This window comes from Eleutherodactylus coqui, chromosome 3, assembly GCF_035609145.1.
Source record: "Eleutherodactylus coqui strain aEleCoq1 chromosome 3, aEleCoq1.hap1, whole genome shotgun sequence".
NCBI lineage: Eukaryota > Metazoa > Chordata > Amphibia > Anura > Eleutherodactylidae > Eleutherodactylus > Eleutherodactylus coqui.
Window position 1 is genome coordinate 174,516,120 of NC_089839.1, and position 14,851 is coordinate 174,530,970.

Consider the following 14,851-nt stretch of genomic DNA (forward strand, 5'->3'; position numbering starts at 1 on the left):
CAGAAAGGGGTTAAAAAATGAAAAGCTTCCACCAAGTAACACTACATTTACCTTTTTATTATCATCTAGCACTGTGTTCATACTTTCTATCCATAGGGTATCAATAGGCCCATCAAAAATAACCCATTTTCTTTCCGGGGTCTCAGATAATGCAAACTCTCGAAACGTATTAGCAACTATTCCATCCGTCCACTGCGAAGAGAGAAAGTCATGAACGAAACTGCACTTAGAGAATACAATATGATAGCTCATTTGTTATAAACAGATAATTAATGCAGATGTTTTACATCAAGTGCGCACCCTGCAGCTTGGCAGCCATATTTACCCTATGGTGCTGTTCTGTGTAGCCCCCAATCATCAAGACACATAAACTTCTCTGTGCCCCAATAGTTCAGAGAGACACAGCCATCAAAAGACAGACACGTCCTTCTGAGACATGGGGGAAATTTATCAAGGTGCAAGATGCCACTTTCCCGTACAAAGAGTCTCACATCTTGGGCACAAATTTGTAACTTTTTACATTTTAATGTCGTGCTAGCCACTTTTCCTAAAAAGTACATTTTTATGCGTGATATGCCATTAATGTAAAGCTTCATTTTGGCCCTTAGGAAGTGATACAATCTGACAATGTGGCCCTGTGACCAGAAATGTTTGAGCAACCCTGTCATGCACAAACACTTTAGCTGAGTTTTCTAACAAAATTGCAGAATAAGGGCTCATTCACATAGGCGTATGCGTACGAAAACACTGTACATACATGATTATGTTGCATACATGCAGTGTTTTTACACAACGTTGCTAAGTGACAATAAGAGGAAAGGGAAAAAAAACAGAGACCAGGAAGCCAGTGCATGACCGCGCGTGTAAGATATGCTGTCATGCGCAGGCAAAAAACGCAAAAATATGTGGCGATACACAGCTCCACACTCTGGTACAATGCTGCGTTTTATATGCAGAGTTTTAGCATATGTTTGTATGAGCCTAGCCTTAGGCCTTGTTCACACGAGCGCGGTCTGCAAGCAGTATGGGAGCGGGAAAAGATTGCGCCAATACTGCACTAACGATCGTGTGAACGGGTGAATTCCAGCTATTTGAATTAACCCGTTCACATGATCCGAGGTGCATGGTGCTTGTTTTCTAGCTCCCATAAGAGTCTATGGAAAGCACGCACTAAAATTAGGTCAGGTCCTATCTTTGCGTGCATCACTGAGCTTAGATGTAACCTGCAGTCGCTTGTCCTATCTTTGTTAGGTACAAGGATTTTGTGCATCAAAAATTTAAGCCTCCTACAACGGGCGGATTTGCATTGTGAAATCCAGAGTAGGATTCCGCCTCCGGATTCTGCAGGAAATCCAGCCCATATCATGCTATGACAATACGCGATCTCCTGCCCACAAGAGGAAATCGATTGCAATTTTCCGCTCGCAAGGGAGAAATCGCAGCATGCTGCGATTTTGTGCGGGCTACGCATGGCCAGCTTCCATTGAAGTCAATGGAAGCTATCCGTTCTGTGCCCATTCTGCAATCATCATTGCAGAATGGTCGCAGGATACGTGTCATCGCCATATTGACGGCACGCGTCCTCTGTACTGTGCATGTGTGCAGGTGCATTGGCCAGCACATCAGCAGCAGAGGAGAAGATGGCGCAGAGGTACTCTGGGGTCACCGGGTCAAACTCCACTGCGTGAATCCCACATGCGAGGTCCAACCCTTTTTATCTGAACAGTTCTATAGGAAACCATTGGTTCTTATGAAAGCACGTTTTGTGTGCGCCCACAGCACTTGTGTGAACGAGGCCTTGAAGTAAGTAAATGGGGCAATAATCAGCTGTTTGACAAATATTTTCCTTTTCAGTAATGATATTTAATCACTTCACACCAAAGACAATAGATTTTTTCTGATGCTTAGCCAATATTATAGCATTTAAAGGTTGCCTTTTCAGAAGCTGCTATTGTCCCAAGAGCGTACCAATAATAGGTGCAGAAGATGGGCTTAACCTGGATTGTGGAGCCTGAGGAATCTTTCCCACGGGACAGAATTAGTCCGCATGGACATTGCTGCATTACATAGTTATTCCTATGAGGCTTGAATTCTGCACCTCTTAACATCTGCGTCTTTCCCTTAAAAAACGCAAGAGTAAATTTTGCAGTGGAAGAGCTTTCTGCTGGGGAATTAAGAACATCTTGTGGAATTGTTTTTGCAGATTTATAACATAAAGGAAATTTAATTCCACAATTAAAGTCTGTGGGGAAAAAATGCTACAAATTCCATAAGATGTTCTGCAGTTAAAAAGCAACAAAATCTGCACTAATTGACAAAATATGCATCTGCTCTGTCCCGTGAGAATGGTCCTTTAGATGGCCCATAAGGTCTCTCTTCCCTGTATAAGGAGACCAGTACTATGAATAAAGCATTACAGATGAGACCCTCTCTTGCAGATTTTGCATTGGGGCCCAGCAGCTTCAAGAAACACTTCTGCGCTGTCCATAAATGTAACCTACTGCAGGGAAAATATAGTATCACAAGTTGGCATTAAAATTACAAGGAACCCCCTCTACAACAACTATATACCCAAGTAGAGAAGAATTTCCCCTTACCAAATACACTCTCCATAGACATACCTCGTGTGACACTGCATCGAACTGACCAAACAGCTGCCCCATGGTGATGGCTTTAGGATTCACTGTCCTGTAGATAACTTTTTCTTCTTCACACTCGCGCTCGTTCATAAGACACAGCGTATCGGCAAGGACATGGAGGACCTTTGTCTTCCCTGAGAACGGCTCTCCGACCAACATAAAGCTGTACAAGATAAACACATTACTAGTTATACTAATGTACAGACTTATTAAAACAAGCATATTGGGACAGATTTACTAATCTTGTTCAAGGGTACATTCATATGTATGGAATTGGTGTGGATTTTCCACATGGGATAATCTGTATCAAAATCCACAATAAAAAAGTGTCAAAATCTGCACCATTGATGTGAATTGTGACATGGATCTGCAGTGGACGTCACCCCTTCATTTGAAGGGGTGAAATCAACTGTGGATCCACATATAAAACAAAATTCAAATCCACAGTACAAAATATGCTGTGGATTTTAGTGCAGCCCCGCACCAGAATCCACTACGTGTGAACGCACCCTAATGATTAGACAATACAAACTGAGACCAAGCGCCAAATGTATTACAGTGGCTAAAGATTGATGATAAATTTGCTTGCTCTTTAGACACTTTTGTCTGATCTTATACCACCTATTGGCTGACTTAGGTCAGAGATACACGTGCGTTAGGGCAAATACACTCGCCGCAGCGTATATGCACATGAACAAGGTTTGAAGAGCAATGTAATAGGTGTGTTGCGCAGGTGTCTGCATGTTACTGTAATTTTTGCACACGCAGGGCCAGTTCCCCTTCCATGGAATTTAATGGCTATATAAAGCTTAATAAGGTCCAGCTACCTTCTCTTCCTTGGGTTTTGCGCATACCCTTCCCCTTGCATAATTTTACACCTGCTATAGACTTCTATGGCAATTTCGCTACGCAAAACACAAGAAAATAAAGCAGGACCTATTTTTTTGCGCAGGCACAAAATGCGTAGAAAGCATGCTTGTGAGAACAAACCGATTGAAATCAATGGGTTCTGTTATCCATGTTTAGTGTGCATAAGTCTTTGCGCTCGCATATATGTGCGCAAACATGGCCGTGTGAAGGAGCCCTTAGTGTGTGGTAATATAGGACTTGTCTGGGAAGAACTAGACTACTGACTTGAGTCACCAATGGCACCCACATTGGACATCCATAAGGTGCATTAAAAATTGGCAGAGTTCTTCTATCTTCTCATGTCATTCTTGCTGTTGTATGTCAGTTCATGTTTACTTTTGCACCATTCTTTTTGTAATACCATGTATTGTCCATTGCATGGAGTGTCGGCAGTGAAGAATAAGTACAGTTACTTACCCATGTCTCACGATCATCATTTCATATGTCTGTATCATCTTCTCCAGGAAGACCTTCTCTGGCTGGATGTTGTGCCTGGTGCAGCACTCATGTGCGCATTCAAGTAGATCCTGGATAAGTATAAAGACACAGTTTGCTTCCAGTACAAGTCATAAATCAGAATAATTAACCCACACAATTCCTTAGAGCTATATTTAAGACACTGCAGTGATACCTTGTAGTCCGCTTCTGGGAGATGAACACCAGGGAACAGGTCGCTGGTAATCCCATTAAACAGAGGAATATCATGAGACAAAAATTTGGGCTCGTTTACATCCTTAATCGACCGTAACAGCTAAATAGAAAAAAAAAACAGTATAGTAATAGAAGTATTACTTACTTCACATAAGATATGACATGTCAAATATTAACATTGTAAAACCCATTAATCCTTTCAAGTTTAAATGCTTTGTTTTTTTTTGTTTTTTCACCTCCGCCTTCTAAGACACATAGCTTTTTTATTTTTCTTCAACAAAACTGTATGAGGGCTTGTTTTTTGTGGGCCGGGTCATTTTCTTTAATGGTACCATTTAATGTACCATAAATTGCACTGAAAAACTAAAAAAATGTAAGTGGGTTCAATGGAAAAAAGTACAGTTGTGCCATTTTTAGGGAGTTGGTTTTTAAGGCATTCACAGTGCAGTAGAAGTTATATTTGAACTTTGTTTTGTGTGTCAGTAGGATTCGAGATACCAAATTTATATTTACATTTGCGCACCTCCTATTGACTTCTATGGGGACCTTCTGTGTACCAATGCGCAGAAAAATAGAGCATGTTCTATGTTTTTTTTCCCCAATCGAAATGCGCATGCAGAATACGGGAGTGTGAGCGAACCCATTGAAATCAATAAGTGTGCACAACGTAGAGTTGCAAAATCAGCTGCTCCAGGATTCGGTACCTCCTACTGGAATGGGAAAAGCAACAAGTAGCAGTTGAGAACTTACAAGAATATCTTCATTCTCATCAGGGAATTTCAGTTTCAGATTCCCAGCAGCTAACAGCACCGTCTTTACTGCTCGCATGCCATAGTCATAATGGAACTGAGAAGAGAGCTGCTCGGAGCACAGCCGGTAAGTCATAACAATCTTCACCGAGAGAGGTTTAGCATGTAGGAACCCGTAAGAATAAAGAGAGATCTCAGCAATCAGGGCATAGTTGGGAACCATCATAGCTACAGTCCGGAAAAGAACCTGAAATACACAAACCAGATAAGCCGTTTAATAAAAAAACACCAAATTCCACTAAACTATTCATAATTGTAAAGCACAACAATAAAGTAAGTAGCACTCAACACTATAAAGTGATACATTATCTTTCTATGCTCATACAGTGGCAGCAACCGGACATAAATGTTTGAGCACAAAATCACATTGGACTGATTGTCTCGAATATATATGTCCTTTTTTTGTAATGCAGCCATTAGCTAATTGCTACGGCCAAATGTATATATATTTTTTTGTATACATTCTTTATTTTTGATTGGTAAAAAGAAATTTGGAGGGGTTACAAAAGAAATCAAGAGAAACAAATGTATATTTTCACTGCATTGTCAACAGCAGAGGAAATATAATATTACATGGTGGCCATCCTGTTGACTGTCTGTCTGTTAATACTGTATATGGATGGGCCAGATCTACACTCTGGTTCATAGCGGGGATCCTGAGCAGAGTGGCACCCATGATTATATCAGAAGCTCAAATTCATTACAATCAGAGGTTCCGTCACAAATCTGTCCAAAAACCGGGCAGCTGGGCAGAAAGCAGACAGACGGCATTATAGACTAGATCTATGGGATCTGGAAGGAATTGTTCAGCTGTGGGGATTCCCCCTCCCTGTTTCCTGGACGGTGCAGGAAATTATATAGAAACTACCCTTACCCATCTCTGCCTGGTGATCCAACATTGCAGCCCTGCGGTCCTCCTGGTCTTTGTTTAGGAAAGGATACTGCCTGACCGCTGCCGCCTTTGACTGGCTCAGGTGCCGTTCTCCTGGCATCACTGCTCATATGGTGGGCCATTATACCAGCAGAACAGCACCGAACCACTGGCATAACTATAGGGGATGCAGAGGATGCGGTTACACCAGGACCCAGGACGCTTGGGGCGTCCATAAGGCCTCTCTTCTCCATATAGGGAGCCCAGTACTATGAATAAAGCATTATAGTTGGGGACTCTGTTACAGGTTTTGCATTGGGGCCCAGGAGCTTCAAGTTGCGCCGGACGATTGCGGCAGTCAGGTGGTATCCATTCCTAGATAAAGACCGGGAGGACCACATGGCTGTAACGCTGGATCACCTGGGAAAAAGAACAGGTAAGTAATAATACTTATTGTAACACATTTGCAGCCATGCTTAAAAAATTGTCCAGCGGAACTAGACACAATTGTATACCCTCTACCAGGCCTATATGACAACTGTCAGAGTATCCAACTTTTGCCTGAGAGAAGGGATATCTCTCCTAGGTCTGTAGCAGAGCAATGGTCCTTTTATCAATTGATCACACTTACGGGGTTTCTGGGCGCAAGTTATTAGATTCCTAAATGATTTCATGGGAGTGCCTATTCTGCTCTCTCCCAAATTTGCCTGCTAGGCTGCTTTGACCCCCTCAGGCTGTATTTTCCCCAGCAGTGGTTACTCCACTGATGAGATGTTATTCCAAGCTAGAAGAGCTTCAACTAGATAAACAATGCCGTCCCGTCCTCACATAGTCGATTAGTAGCGTGCAGACTGCCTTACAATATAAAAAAAACTAATCTACCCCCACAAAGGGAACCAGGGAAATACAATGCTGTATGGCTCTCCTGGATTCATTCCCCTCAAACAACCTGATTTGAGCTCATGGGCGCCGATTCTCCTTCAAATTTCTCTACTGATGTCTAAATGAGATCTATGGTTCCTCAAGGGGTTGTGCGTTTTTACATCATATTTATTGCTACTAAGGTAATAGGTTACGTCTTGTTCTCAATGTTGCTATCAATAGTAAAGAGTTTAGAGCTGCAGGGTTACTAGGTTTATTAAGTATGATGAGTCCATTTTGACCTTTTTCTAGCCAAGTTGTAAGGCCATTACAATAGTTGGTCATTCGCTCATTCGAGCCATTATGCTACAAGTCTTGGGTTTGCTCACCCACTTGATTCTATGGTTTTTGTTCTTGCTTCAATGTTTCTAGCCATAACCAGGTTGTTATATCTGATGAGCTTTGACTGCATTGTATCCGAGTCTAAGGGTCTGTTTATACCAAACGAAATATCGTTTGAACGAGCCAACGATGTCAGAGTTCGCTATGGCAGCCTGTTTATACAGGCAGATACATCGTTGGCTTGTTCAGATGAGAAATCGTTGCGTTGTTCACATTCGCTGTATAAGTGACTAAGAACGACTGAGCGGACTCTATTGAAACGGAACGTTAAGTTAACGAGCCAACGATGATTTTTATGCCTGCATAAAATGAGCGACAAACAAAAAGCGAACAATTTATTATTCAGCATTCTGTCGTTGGCTGCATTTAGACTGATGATTAACATTTATTTTTGCTTATTTGACCATGAAAGATAAAGGTCTGCCGGAGCCGGAAGCCCGCAGGGCGGTAGGAGGAAGGCAGCATGATAGGGTTAACGGGGAGGAGGGGGGTTAATTAGAGTAGAGGATGCCGGGAGGGGGCGGAGCTTAGGAAGAGGGGGTTAAATAGAGGGGTTAGTGCAGGGAAAGGCCATTACAGCGTCCAGAAGAAGAGGAAGAAAGAAGCTGAAGTTAGAAGACCCCAGCGGACCGAAGACCCCAGCGGACCGAAGACCCCAGCGGACCGAAGACCCCAGCGGACCGAAGACCCCAGCGGACCGAAGACCCCAGCGGACCGAAGACCCCAGCGGACCGAAGAGCCCAGCAGTCCCAAAGAGCCCAGCAGACCTGAGGTGCCCGGCGGAGCTGAAGAGCGCGGCAGACGGCAGCGAGGCAGGGAGACTGAAGACCGGAGACCCGAGGTGCCGAAAAAGAAGCAGCGGAGGCAGTCCCAAAGAAGAAGAAAAGAAAAAGAAGAGCCCGAAGACCAGCCACTTACCGGGAGAAGATGGAGGCGATCCTCGAGAAGATCCGGGCGGAGGCAGAAGAAAGGGGGCTGGACTGGCTTGTCCAGCTCTCCGGTGAAGCCCTGGGAGCAGCGGCGGTATCCACGGCAGCGGCGGCAGAAGCAGGAGCAGCGGGAGCTCGAGCGGAGGCGGCGGGAGGTGCAGAGGCGGCTGCAGAGGTCCGGAGTCGGAGGACAGGTGCGGGGCCGGCGGCGGCAGCACCAGCGGGGCTGGCAAAAGAGCGGCCGCGGAGGGCACGTGCACCAGAAAGACTGAGCCCCGAGCACGCTCCCTCACGCAGGCAGAGGCTGCGGAGTGCCTCTCCGGCCCCCCCCCGTAGTAGGCTCCCCCCGGCAACACCAACAGGCAGGGGGAGCAGGGCGGGGAGGACTCCCGCCAAAAGACGAGGTGCGGCGGGCAGCGCGAGGCCCCGTGCTGAGAGGGGGGCGGGGCCAAGCGCTGCACAGAAAGCAAAGAGCCTGGAAGGGGTCGGGGGCTGCTCACCCGGAGGTGCATCGGAGGGGGAGCAGCCCTGCAACAGTTCCAGTGACGGGCGGCCCGCGGTTTCTCGGGGCCCGGCGGCGGAGTCATCCGGAAGGCGTGCGACGGCGACAGAGGTGGCCTATGTTTCTTCGGCACCAAGAAGATCGGAGGCGGTTGCGGTCCCAGCAGAGCGGTCACAGCCCGGCGTTAGCAGAGTCCAGGAGGAACAGCGGCAAGACTGGTCGGCGGCTGGTGGGTCCACAGCCCCTACGCAGCCAGGTGAGTCATGCTCTATGTCTGGTGTGTCCAGCAATGTTAGCCGCGTGGCGCATGCGGGGTCTAGTAGTGGGGTATTTGCGGGGGGTAGCGCTGCATTAACTAACGCGCTAGGGGTAGGCGGCGAAGCAGGTGCATTGCTGGGGGTGGTATTAGAATTGCTGAGGAGGCAGGGGGTAGGTTACGCTCCGTCGCCTGTCACAGCATGGAACTCACCATGCAGTGCGTCGTCCAGCATTAGGGACGGACCGGGAGGACCGTTTGCTGGTGGGACTGGGGTAGGACAGGCGGTTGGGGTGTTACAATCTGCCCCGCTGGTAGGACAGATGTCCACGAGCGGGTTACAGACGGGGGCACAATCCACTGGGGAAATCTCTCAAGTGGGGGGTGCAGCAGGTACGTTGGAGTCAGGGGGATCGGCCGGGGTGGCAGTAGCGGTCCAGACAGAAAAGGACGGGGAGGGGGTGCGGCTAGACGATAAGGCAAAAGGCGAGGTCTACGTCTGCTTTGAGGGCCCGTTGGGGGCCCACCTAAAAAAAGAGGTGAGGGAAAAGATTTGGAGGGACGAATATGTCGAGATATTCTCCCTCCTACCCTTGGAAAAATTTAATTTAGACAAGGGAAAGCGGACTGAGTTTAAAAAAGAGGAGGAGGAGAAGCGTAGGTGGCGCCTTATACCCCAGACGTTCGCGAACTGGCTGCAGGCGTTTGCCATTCTAGCGAGCGTAATCGGAGAAAAAGCGCCGGACAATTGCTCCGGCCTTTTCTGTTACATGGACTCCATTGGTGAGGCCTATCGAGTGTATGGGGGACAGACCTGGCTGCGCTATGATGAGCAGTTCAGGCAGCGTAAGGCAGTGCGCCCATCTATCAGATGGGATCACAAAGACATTGGATTATGGTTGAGAGTAATGGCCCCCGTGCGGTTCGGTCAGCCCTTTCAGGGCAGTGCCGGGTCCTTCGGCTCGGCCTCTAGTTCAGCCGGGGGGCAGGGTGGTTCAGCAGGGGGGAGTAGGACCGGGTACTGCTGGCAGTACAATGAGGGTCAGTGCAAGTTCGGAGCAACATGCAAGTTCCGTCATGCCTGCTCTCACTGCGGCGCGGGGTCTCACGGGGCTGCCAGATGTTTCAAGAAAGGAAAGGGAAAAGGTCCAGGGGGTTTTGCGAAAAGGGATGACCCCAGTGATTCTGGAAGAGATGGTACCGTACCTAAGTAGGTACCCGGATAGAGAGAAGGCGGAGTTATTGTTTAAGGGTTTTAGGGATGGTTTTCACATCCCGCCTCCGGTTCATGGGGTCCCCTTTTCGTTAAAAAATTTACGTTCGGCGTTAGAATATCCGGAAGTGGTGACGGAGAAGCTAATGAAAGAGGTTAGGTTAGGGCGCATGGCGGGGCCGTTTGAAGAGCCACCCGTGCAAGACTTTGTGGTGTCACCTTTGGGAGTGGTACCGAAGAAGGAGCCGAATAAATTTCGGCTTATTCACCACTTATCGTACCCAAGGGGGGCGTCTGTAAACGACGGAATAGACCCCGAGCTATGCTCGGTGGTGTATACATCGTTTGATGCGGCGCTTCATTGGGTTCGGAACTATGGAAGGGGGGCATTGATGGCAAAGGCTGACATAGAGTCAGCCTTTCGCTTGCTGCCAGTAACACAAGAAAGTGTGAGGTTGTTGGGGTGTTTTTGGGCAGGGAGTTATTTTGCGGATCGTTGTTTGCCCATGGGATGCTCAATCTCATGTGCATACTTCGAAGCGTTTAGTTCGTTTTTAGAGTGGGTGGTGAAGGACACGGCGGCAGTGCAGTCGGTCATTCATTACCTGGATGATTTTCTGTGCGTAGGGCCCGGGGGTTCGCCAGTTTGTGCGAACTTACTGGGAACCTTGCAATGGGTGGCCAAACGGTTCGGGGTGCCTCTGGCACCGGAAAAGACAGAGGGGCCCACAACTTGTTTAAGTTTTTTGGGCATCACCATTGACTCTGAGGCAATGGAGTGCCGATTACCAGAAGAAAAATTAAGAAACTTGCAGGAGGAATTAGGTGCGGCGCGGGTGGCGAAGAAAATCACGCTCAAAGGGCTGCAGTCACTGCTGGGCAAGCTGAATTTTGCCTGCAGGATCATGCCCATGGGCCGGGTTTTCAGTAGACGGTTGGCGGCGGCAACAGCAGGGATTCGGGCCCCTCATCACTTTATCCGTTTGGGAGTTAGTCACAAGGCGGACCTGGCAGTTTGGTCCGCCTTTTTAGAGAAGTACAATGGCAGGTCGGTAATTATGGGGGAGGTCAGTAGCAACGTGGACTGGGAGCTCTATACAGATGCAGCAGGGAGCGCAGGCTTTGGGGCCTATTTTCAAGGTAGATGGTGTGCGGGGGAATGGCCGGAGCAGTGGAAGCAAGAAGGCTTAGTTCGGAACTTAGTACTATTGGAATTATTTCCAATAGTAGTGGCTATCACACTGTGGGGTAACCACTTCCGTGATAGAAAAGTAAGATTCCACTGCGACAACATGGGGGTGGTGCAGGTGATTAACAACCTCTCTGCGTCATCCCCCCCGGTGGTTAACCTGCTGCGTCAGTTGGTGCTAGAGGCCTTGTCATTAAACATGTGGGTAGTAGCGGTACACGTTCCAGGTGTCGAGAACTCAATTGCGGATGCTCTCTCTCGCTTTCAGTGGGAGCGGTTCCGGACACTGGCGCCGGGTGCGGAGAAGGAGGGGAGGAAGTGCCCGTCTCGAATCTGGAACGTGGTAAGCGAGCAGTGGGGGGCCTGATAGAACGGTCACTGGCTCGGCGGACTAGGGCAGCATATTGCGCAGTGTGGAGCGAGTGGGAAGAATGGTTGAGGCAGCATGGAGGGGAGCGTTCAGAGGAGGATAGAGTGGGCTTGCTGTTGAGTTGGTTGGGAGAGAGTGCAGATTTGGGTCGGTCAGTGGCAAAAGTGAACCAGTTTATAGCGGGGGTGGCTTTTGGGTTTAAAATACGGGGGGTGGAGGACGCGACAAAAAATTTTTTGGTAAAACAGGCGCTGAAGGGTCTGAGGAGAGGGAAGGGGAGACAGGACACTAGGCGACCGGTATCATTTGATGTTTTGGAGAAATTAGGGGAGGCGGTTGATGTTGTTTGCGGAAAAGAGTTCGAGCGGCGGTTGTTTAGGGCGGCTTTTTCATTTGCATTTTTCGGGGCCCTACGGGTAAGCGAATTGGTGTCACCTAGCAAGACCGTGGGGGGCGGCCTGCAGGCGGAGGATGTGCGGTTGGTAGACGGGAGGTTGGACTTGCTTATCCGTCGGTCCAAGACGGATCAGCAAGGACGGGGGCAGGTGATCCGGTTGGGTGAGGTGCCGGGGGCCAGTATGTGCCCTCTGAGTGCCTGGGAGCAGTATAGCAAAGGGTTAAATTTTCGCACGGGCCCATTTTTGCGGCACGAGACCGGGGAATTTTTGTCGCGTTTTCAGTTTATAGCGGTGTTCAAGAAGGCCTTAGAGGTGGCGGGTTTTAATAATACACAGTTCGGGTCTCACTCATTTCGGGTGGGGGCGGCGACGGAAGCGTCAGTAAGAGGTATGGGGGAGGAGGCAGTGAAGAGGATAGGTCGGTGGGAGTCAGGGCGTTTTAAATCATACGTGCGACCCCACCTGCTTTAAATTCAAGGCGGGGTCGTCTGGAGGGTGGGGGGGGGGGTCATAATGGCGGTTTGCTAATATAGTATTGTTGCTGTTTATTTTACAGATGGTCGTCCAGCATTAGTTTGGATCTTGGGAGACTCCTATGTTTTTTGGGGAGCAGAGAGAGCGGGGGTACGGCCGAATGGGAGGCAGCTACGGTTTCAGAAGAGTGAGGCGATAGTGAGATGGATGGGGATTAGAGGGATGACTTGGGGCAGCGTATTGGAGGAAGTTGAAAGGCGGGTTAGGTGGGATAGGGCGCCGGAGGTTTTGGTCATACACGTGGGAGGAAACGATTTGGGAAAAAGGAGGTTTAGGGACCTATCAAGGGACATAAGGTATGACTGTCTTAGACTGCAAGCGTCATACCCGGGGACGGTCGTAGTGTGGTCCGAAATCGTGCCTAGGAAAGTTTGGAGGGGGGCGCAGTCGGAGAAGGGCCTGAACAGAGCAAGAGTGAAGCTCAACAGGGAAGTGTCGCGGTTCCTGGGCAGCAAAGGGGGGGTAGCAGCGCGACATATAGACCTGGAGAAAGGGGTCGGCAATTACTGGAGGTCAGACGGCGTCCACTTAAATGACATCGGCATTGACCTATGGACGGAAGGATTACAGGAGGGAATTGAGCGGGCGCTATTGGTGTGGGGGGCGGCGCAGGCTCAAGGTGGTCGAGCCTCACTTGCTGTGGCAGGGGAGGGGGAGGGGCCCTTGGAGCCCGTGTAGAAGGTTAGTGGGGGAAGGCAGGGGCTACATAGCCCCTTCCCCCCTTTTTTGTATTTGGTCAATCGTGGCCTGTCGCCTCCTGGGTTACAGGGCGGAGCCCTGATAGTCGGTGGGAGAGGCTAGCCAGGGGTGGCTAGCCGGCCTCGGGGTCGGGAAGAAACGGCGGCCGGAGGTTAATGGGGAGTTTGCTTGGGCTCCCGAGTCTGCCACCGGCGGCGGGAGGAAGAAGGTTTTGGAAATAGCGTCGCCTGAGCCAGCCAAGTTGCGGCTGGTGACCGGGACAGCTATTTCCTTTGTTGGTTTGAGGCGACAGGATATTTTTAGAAGTAGGAGGGGCTCCAAGGTCCTCTTCGCAGGTTTTCCATTAGGGAATGTTTATAATGGTTAGGAGGTTATAATGGTGTATGATATATTTGAAAGGAAATGCGTTTAAAAATTTTATGTTAATGTTGTTTGTTTTAATAAATTGGCTGCTGTGGCCAAATTTTATCCAACAGATGGTGTCGGTGGTCTGTTCGGGTAATGGTAGGTGGGGAGGGGGATTTAAAGGGGTAGGTCATAGCAGCATACGACTCCGTTATACCCGGGTCAAGGTCTGCCGGAGCCGGAAGCCCGCAGGGCGGTAGGAGGAAGGCAGCATGATAGGGTTAACGGGGAGGAGGGGGGTTAATTAGAGTAGAGGATGCCGGGAGGGGGCGGAGCTTAGGAAGAGGGGGTTAAATAGAGGGGTTAGTGCAGGGAAAGGCCATTACAGCGTCCAGAAGAAGAGGAAGAAAGAAGCTGAAGTTAGAAGAGTCCCGCCCGCCCGCCCTAGAAGAAACCCAGGGGGGGAGAGGGGTGGGATCACGGGAAAGGGCTTTCGTCATAGCAGCAGGGGAGGGGGAGGGGCCCTTGGAGCCCGTGTAGAAGGTTAGTGGGGGAAGGCAGGGGCTACATAGCCCCTTCCCCCCTTTTTTGTATTTGGTCAATCGTGGCCTGTCGCCTCCTGGGTTACAGGGCGGAGCCCTGATAGTCGGTGGGAGAGGCTAGCCAGGGGTGGCTAGCCGGCCTCGGGGTCGGGAAGAAACAGCGGCCGGAGGTTAATGGGGAGTTTGCTTGGGCTCCCGAGTCTGCCACCGGCGGCGGGAGGAAGAAGGTTTTGGAAATAGCGTCGCCTGAGCCAGCCAAGTTGCGGCTGGTGACCGGGACAGCTATTTCCTTTGTTGGTTTGAGGCGACAGGATATTTTTAGAAGTAGGAGGGGCTCCAAGGTCCTCTTCGCAGGTTTTCCATTAGGGAATGTTTATAATGGTTAGGAGGTTATAATGGTGTATGATATATTTGAAAGGAAATGCGTTTAAAAATTTTATGTTAATGTTGTTTGTTTTAATAAATTGGCTGCTGTGGCCAAATTTTATCCAACAGATGGTGTCGGTGGTCTGTTCGGGTAATGGTAGGTGGGGAGGGGGATTTAAAGGGGTAGGTCATAGCAGCATACGACTCCGTTATACCCGGGTCATGGTTCCGTGTAAAAGGGCCGTTACTAGGCAGTAAGTGTTTTATGCACAAGGCACCACAAAGACGCAGGCATCCTTTTCAGTGGAAACCATTGTTTTATTGCCTTGTCAGCATATGTCGTGGACATTTGTTTATGGATATTTA

General features: G+C 48.9%; 2 protein-coding genes across 3 annotated transcripts in view; one reads left to right on the forward strand and one right to left on the reverse strand.

The window, feature by feature from the left end:
- DNAH12 (dynein axonemal heavy chain 12) overlaps positions 1-14,851 on the reverse strand; it is a 133,483-nt gene that overhangs the window by 73,115 nt on the left and 45,517 nt on the right. For both annotated transcript variants that reach the window (XM_066596565.1, XM_066596564.1), the window contains 5 exons: positions 4,950-5,195; positions 4,180-4,299; positions 3,966-4,075; positions 2,622-2,802; positions 52-192 (listed from right to left, as the gene is read on the reverse strand). In XM_066596565.1, coding sequence (XP_066452662.1) covers positions 52-192; positions 2,622-2,802; positions 3,966-4,075; positions 4,180-4,299; positions 4,950-5,195 — 798 coding nt within the window. The remainder of the gene's footprint in view (positions 1-51; positions 193-2,621; positions 2,803-3,965; positions 4,076-4,179; positions 4,300-4,949; positions 5,196-14,851) is intronic.
- On the forward strand, positions 9,934-13,100 carry LOC136621233 (uncharacterized). Its single transcript, XM_066596563.1, has 2 exons — positions 9,934-11,574; positions 12,556-13,100. The coding sequence occupies exons 1-2, from the start codon at positions 10,000-10,002 to the stop codon at positions 12,571-12,573; spliced, it is 1,593 nt and encodes a 530-aa protein (XP_066452660.1). The 5' UTR covers positions 9,934-9,999; the 3' UTR covers positions 12,574-13,100.

What these genes read in the sequence shown, in the direction of transcription:
- LOC136621233 (XM_066596563.1), top strand. Translation starts at nt 10,000, where the DNA reads ATGACCCCAGTGATTCTGGAAGAGATGGTACCGTACCTAAGTAGGTAC.